The 7,182-nt window shown below is 34.3% G+C and overlaps 1 protein-coding gene across 3 annotated transcripts in view; it reads right to left on the reverse strand.

Annotated features, from left to right (window-relative positions):
• Positions 1 to 7,182, reverse strand: part of LOC110455358 (rhotekin-like) — a 40,935-nt gene that overhangs the window by 31,153 nt on the left and 2,600 nt on the right. Inside the window, exon 1 of one of the 3 annotated variants that reach the window (XM_021505447.1) lies at positions 3,382 to 3,901. The exons of 1 other annotated variant lie outside the window; for it this stretch is intronic. In XM_021505447.1, the coding sequence (XP_021361122.1) occupies positions 3,382 to 3,408 (27 nt within the window). In that variant the 5' untranslated portion in view covers positions 3,409 to 3,901. Of the gene's footprint in view, positions 1 to 828; positions 1,504 to 3,381; positions 3,902 to 7,182 lie in introns of those variants that run through there. One more of the 3 variants, XM_021505446.1, reaches the window with a different exon arrangement.

The raw sequence follows: 7,182 nt of genomic DNA on the forward strand, positions 1-7,182 counted from the left end.
CCCCCCCCTCCCACCTCCTCTGCTGATTTGGAAGTCTTTGGTGCACTACAGCTGGAACAAATTAAATTGTTGTTTGGTGATTAAAGGTCAAGGTCACTCATAAACCATGTGTATGCCACCGTAAACACCGATATTCCAAAGCCAGTCTGGTCTGGAAGAATATACATTTGTAGATATAGCTAATAAATGCTTTCAATATGATAATAAGCTATGTTAGAATTATAAAATATAAGTTTAAAGCATGTGGCGGTGTGTCATAAATCAATGGCTGGTGATCATGAAATGTGAATTCATTACGTCCGTGAAGCAGCAACGGGAACCAAATAAAACCTATGTTGTGTCATCAACTAACGCTGTATTACTGGTACAAATACAGCGGGTCAAATCTCGATGCAAGTACAAGTACAGGACTACCTATATTCAGTGACCATTCATGTATCTGATATACCGTATTTCATTTTCCATATATATATATATATATATATATATATGTTCATGGATTTTATACATATATAAACCATTTTTATTTATATGTGTACACATGTTTATTTACATATATGTAATACAAAGATCATAAAATATAACTGGTCTCAAGCTTGTCAGAATAAATTCATTTGATGGAAACTTGAAATTTAAAGTACCACATATATAACATTTTAGTAGTACTTTCTGATGTATTTAAAAAAAAAAATTAAAAAAAAAAAAAATGATAAGTATTCCCAGGAATCTTCAAAAAGATTGATATCAAATCTGCTATTTTCTTAGTATCGGCCATCAAATAGCCCAGCAGTATACCGGTACTTTAATATTAAAAACAAATGGTTATACCTTTGTTCCAGCAACTCCTCCAAGGAGGTGATCAGGAATGGGGTTGGGTATCTCGCCAGTGTCTGTCATTGCTGACCAATGGTCAAAGGTGCTTTAAGGTCGCATTGACCATGTCTTAAAATAGCTCCAGCAGCACTCCACATGTAAACATGAACACAACAGCCACAGTCTCTGGTGCCACTCTTACACCTGTGTTGTCACTTATAATGGCCAATCTTTGTTGTTTACATCGGCCCACATCACATTAACATTTTATCCCAGTAAGCGGAATTTAACACATAATTTAACACATATCTTCCGCAATGATAAACCATTTTTATCAATCCTGGTGGGTCAGAGATCACAGTTTCTGCCTATTAGAACATGTGTCAATTTTACTATTTAGCGTGTTGCTTTTAGCCAGTGTTGCAGGCTTTTCTCAATGAAAATATTCCCTATGAGCTGTTGCTGCAATGCGTATAGCCAGCTCCCCGAGTCTGGTTAGTCTGGCTGCCATGCTAATTGCTGGGGCTGGCAGTCTTTGACAATGGCTGCTGAACAGATACAGAGATGGTCCAGCTCAAAAATCAATACCCTTCCAACACTGACAAAGGGAACAAAGAAAGGCAGCTGGAGTTATTTCCCTTCCCTCAATTAAAATCTTAGGCACACAAAAGAAACACAAACCAGGTTACAAAAAAAGTAAAAGAGAATGTGTTGATCTGTTTTGTGTGATCACTCACCCTTGAAAAAAAGTCCAAACAATGATTTTCTTGTTCTATAAACTGAGTGGATTTGAAACAATTATAATATGTTAACTCTATATTTATAAATAACTCCAGGTGTTCTGAATACATTGGAATATATTCAGTTTTTCTCTTTAGAGTCTCAATCTTTCTGTGGTCACTAAATAAGGTTAACTATATATAGGTAATTAATTGCCAAACACAAAGCCATTTAGTACAACAAAGAATCTCACATTACACAATAATCAAATGCTTACCACAACCAATATAATATTTCACTGTTTGTTTGGTAAGAGCAATACCTCCTTTTATCACATATAATGTAGCGTGTTATATACCCATGTCATATTGTTTTGCGTATAAACCCATGTAATATGACCTATCAGCCCTGTGCTTGGTTGTAAGTTTCAATTGTTTCAATTGTGACGTCACGCCTAGGACAAGTACATGACGTCTCAGACTTACGCACTGGAGTCAAAATGGCGGGTTTTTACATTTCAAGGTTGCATGATTAATGTCGTTTTACACGAATAAATGCCACAAATCTTGGATTATGTGATAAAAAGGATCTTACACTCGTTTTCATTTCATATGAAATTTATGAAACTCGTCACAAATGTTTCATTTAAGCTCGCCAGAGACTCGCTTAATTGAAAAATTCTAAGACTTGTTTCATAAATCTCATATGAAATGGAAACTCATGTAAGATCCTTTATATATATTGTTAAAATGATTTGTGGTTTGATTCTCTAATAGAACATTTTACATTTTTTTAATATACCTCCCCCCCCCCTGCTGTCCTAACACACAAAATGCTATTCGAATTGAACTCTCATTCATAACATTTCTACAAATTATTTAAGACACTAGCTATTGGGAGTATTTGATACAATTTAGGTGAAAGGAACATATTCCTCCCATAGTAGTCATTTCTCCCATAACTTGCTATGTTTGCACATTTAGTTCTTTAAGTTCAGTAATGAAATGTTTCTGTCTTACAGTCAGCAAATACACTGTATATATATATATATATATATAGTGCATACAGATTGTCCCCGCTGTGCTATTTGGGGACCGTGCCTCAGCGTGACCGATTTACTGTGTATTGTCAGAGGCTTTACAAACCATTGCTGTCTGACATTTATCCCAGTGTTTAGTCAACCTTTTTAATTTTTTGGGAAAATTTAGATGAAGAAAATTGGGGTGAAAAATATCGGAGCATAAAACAATGAACTTCCATGCGCATGATGCTTTTTAAAAGGAAAGCTGAGTTACTAGCCTGCTTTTGTTTATAAGCGATAAACATATTTACTTACTAAGCACAATACCCAGGGGAAACTTATGCATCACCATGAACACAGCTGTATAGCCATACTGCTCTCAGCAAACTGGAAAGCTGGGAGCCAACATTTTATATACATGTTTAATACCTAAATGTAGCGCACATGCAACAAGATTTATAGAAGTTCATCTCGATAGCCAGGCGATGGTATACATACCACCATAACAGATTCAATAGGTTGTTAAATGATCTTAATTGGTCCTCAATTACACATCATTACATGCTGTCTGCTGCATCTACTGCAAAAGTCATTTTTTTAGGGTAAAAGTTCATGTTTTGTAAAACATCTGTCTGAGGTATGTGCATGCCATGAGAAGCATTTAATACGCTGTATATAAAATGTTTATATATATTTATATAACTGTATATATAACCAAGGGAAGGAGCATGACATGTGTATATAGCATTTCATATAGATCATTTGCTTTTTAAATAAAATGAAATATTTTGAATACATGTTTTTAAAAGAAATGATTGTGTACTTACGGTCATAAAAACTGAGAAGTCTTCCATCCTGGTGAAACTGAGATCACATATAAATTGAAGAGTACTTAAATCACACTTGCCTCTCCTTAGCTCCACATGGAGTAATTACATATATATATATATAGCAGATCACATGGTGTGGTGCCCTGTAATTTCCAGCAGTAGCTTCAACTTTTACAGCCCTGATCAATTGTCAGCTCAAAGCCTGAAGTGTTAATGCTCAGAAACTGGACACAGGGTACATTTCACTGACCGATCAAGTTGTGAAATGGACTGTCATCCTGCCTCATAAATATAAACAAAATAGCCCTTCCTGAACTTTTCCTCTTTCCCACACTATTTTCTGTCCATAAGGGATGATATCAAAAGATTTTTACCTAAGAAGGCAACTTATTTCTGATTTTGTCAATTAAATATCACCAACAAACTGTAACTTCCCTAAGCTCACTTCACTTCATACAAACAAGACACAACGATAAATGAGCTAGAATGACCCGAACAAAATCTGGAAATAATTCCATAGTTACATCTAGCTAGAAAAACAGTTTTGAGTCGGCCCCTAACCTATAGTTTCCTGTTGCAGCAGCATGGTACAATACTTTTGCGAGGCACCCAATAGGGTTATATTTTTTAATTTTGGTTTTTCAAAATTTTGACTGTGCCAAGTTTATTTCTTTGATCAAGAAGGAAAAAAAATCTTCAAAAGGCAGGAACTTGGACAGGACATGGCCATGTGACACTAGTCTATATAAAATGGTCGGCTAGCCTTTGTGTAAATTACCTACGGTGCACAATGTTCCTGATCTGTTTGAAGGGGGTGTAATACGAGCCTTTGTACTTATTACAAGGAGCTGCAGCATTAAATTTTTCCTTGTTTGTTCAGCTTAACCCTCTATTTTTGTTAATTATTTACTCATTGGCCTTTTCAAGAAGTCCTGGTCACTACATCTTTTTACAAAAATTATGTAAAAAAAAAATTATACAATCCTGCGATTCAAAAAATGTAGGAGACACCTTGAGGCCGTTTGACTTTCTGTATCATCTTTTACTAAAATCTAATAGAAACTGATCAAGCATCCAAAATACAACCAATCTTTTTTTGTGGACAAGCTTTAAGTTACTGAGGTTTCTTAACCTAGAATATATATATATATAATACATTAACTTCTTAGTGTAGGGGAAGGTACTTGACCTACCACTTGACCCTTTTGTGTTATACCACAGACAAACTCCTTCTTACATAAGTACGTCATGTACGTGATGGAGTTAACTTTCAGTTTACATGTAAAAAGCAATGGTTTCTTACAAATATTCAAGTATACAGTCAAACTTAAAAAATAAATTCACAGAAATAAGGATAGGATGATTATTAACACACTGTAGTTTGCATTGTGATCTCATCAAATTCAACATTCCTTCATTTGTTAACTAAATTTCCTGGAGCCTGTAGAAATTGTACGAAATATACGTGTATGGACTCTGCTAGACTATGAAGACCTTATTGATATATACCATAGTTATAAAGGTGGTCACAGGGGGACATGCTTGCTTAAGCACACATACTTTTCAGACATTGATGACTGGGGTTTGATTCCCCATTCTGACATATATGAACAGATATGGAGAACGTCTGTCTATATAACCAGAGATTTTCTCCAGGTACTCTGTTTTTCTAGCTAGCTACCATATCATGATCCATATGAACTTCCATATGGCCAGCAAGTCTGATAATGTATATTTTTTCATAATTGTTGTAAAAAATAAATAAATAAATGTATATAATCTGAGGGCATTGGCCCTGTTGGACACACCACTTTTCTAATTTATCAATATCTCCAAGTAATGAGACTCATCATACTTTCCTGAAATAAATCACTGACAGTCTTAAGCTTTTGATAAAGAACAGGCAGTGGGCCAAAATGACTGGTTGAGTTCTGCTCTTGGCCTTTAATATCTTATATGTGAATTTACAAAAGTTTTCTGGTTAAAAATGTCGTTTAGACTGTTCAAATATAGAGGTTACTGATCATGATAAGCCTGTACTGATCAGTATGACTTCTATTATTATACAACATGTACATTGTAACTAGGCTTATCAATTTTTATCTGATCTTACTATTAAGTGCTATACAAATAGGTAAGTGACGGAGTGTCAACACCAAGGATTCCGTAAAGGTAGGTTTTATTTGGTTTACATGTTTAGGATATGGCTAGGCCAAGCGGCATCCGAACAATTTTACAGTATCATTTACAGAGCTAAGGTGCAAATTACGGTTCGCCATGTGACGTCATAGTAATTGTTAAGTAATCATGTGATATACAATAGAAATTGCCGGGAAATGGCATGTTAGATAACAGATCAAAGTCAATTGTTGTTAAACTTGATGCTAAAATGGAAATGCTAATAAACACATACAATCCTATGTTGGTTATTACTCGTTATTAATTTAGACGGTGCATATAATAAAATTATGAAGTGCTATGTAATATAAGAAAACAATAAGATAGGTTTTAGTGGCTGAAACCTTATCTGGTTGTGTAATAGTAATACATAATTATATGTATATATAATTATTCCAAATAATATGTAACATATATAATGCATATATATACATCTGCGCTAGCCAAGTATTCGCTTCGTATACACTCAACTTACCCTTGGCGGATAAAGTTGTGTTTACCAAGCCTTCAAATTTCCGTGCGGTGCCAATCACTCGCATCCAATGAAATCGCGTCCTACATATAGCGCTGTTGCCGAAGGAAAACAGTAATGGTGACGCACTGTACGGAAGCACGTTGCTGTTTATGTCATAGTGTTTTGCCCCCAAAAAGCGAAGATGGCATATATATTGAATTCGAGAAATTCTCAATTTTTTCCATACAGTATACATTTGAAAGTCAACAACAGCAGGTGTATATTCTACTTGCCAGATTACACCAATAAAATCACTTCTAAAATCAAAATGTTTGTTTAAATAGAAAAGAAAATTGTACAGGGAATTTTTTTAAACACACTCTGGTCTACTTTTGTAAGTATATTTACTTCAGACTGTTTAGTCAAAATTGAAAATTACCACTTAAAATTAATACATTTTTTTTTTTTATATTTGGCACTTTTTTATTTTCCCTTCTGCATAATGTAACGACAAAACGACTTGACAATGGAGTACATCAATGCGAGAGAAGAATGCTTCAATTTGACCACATATTTGTTGAACTCAAATTCTGCATTGAAGAGTAAAGATATATTTGTGTTCGATTATATATGCCGATACAAATGTATAGCTCTATTACAACTGAAGTACCATTACAGACCTGTTGCAAAAAAGACCTTTACCAAGGTTACCTATAACTACATTTAAATATTATAAAGCAACAGATCAGTAGTAAATAAATGAGTACTGCGGGGCGGAACAATATATGCATGTCTAATGCCATATATAGAGGTTACACAACGAGTGGTTGTTGAATATTGTATTTATTTCACTCGAGTTAGTTAATTTTCAAAAGTTACAAAAGACACGAGCTTTAGCGAGTGTCTTTCTGTAACTTTTGAAAATTAACTAACGAGAGTGAAATAAATACCATACTCAACAACCATAAGTCGTGTGATCTGTTTCTACCACAATCTCATGATCAGTTAAGGAATGATTTTTATTTTTTCAACATTTATGAGGTCATAACAACAATGGGTTTATGGACATATTGAATGAATCGCGTTAGCGATTCATGTAAAATATGTCCAAAAACCCATTGTTGTTATGACCTCATAAATGTTGAAAAAATAAAAATCATTCCTTA

Source organism: Mizuhopecten yessoensis, unplaced genomic scaffold, assembly GCF_002113885.1.
Source record: "Mizuhopecten yessoensis strain PY_sf001 unplaced genomic scaffold, ASM211388v2 scaffold8213, whole genome shotgun sequence".
Classification (NCBI taxonomy): Eukaryota; Metazoa; Mollusca; class Bivalvia; order Pectinida; family Pectinidae; genus Mizuhopecten; species Mizuhopecten yessoensis.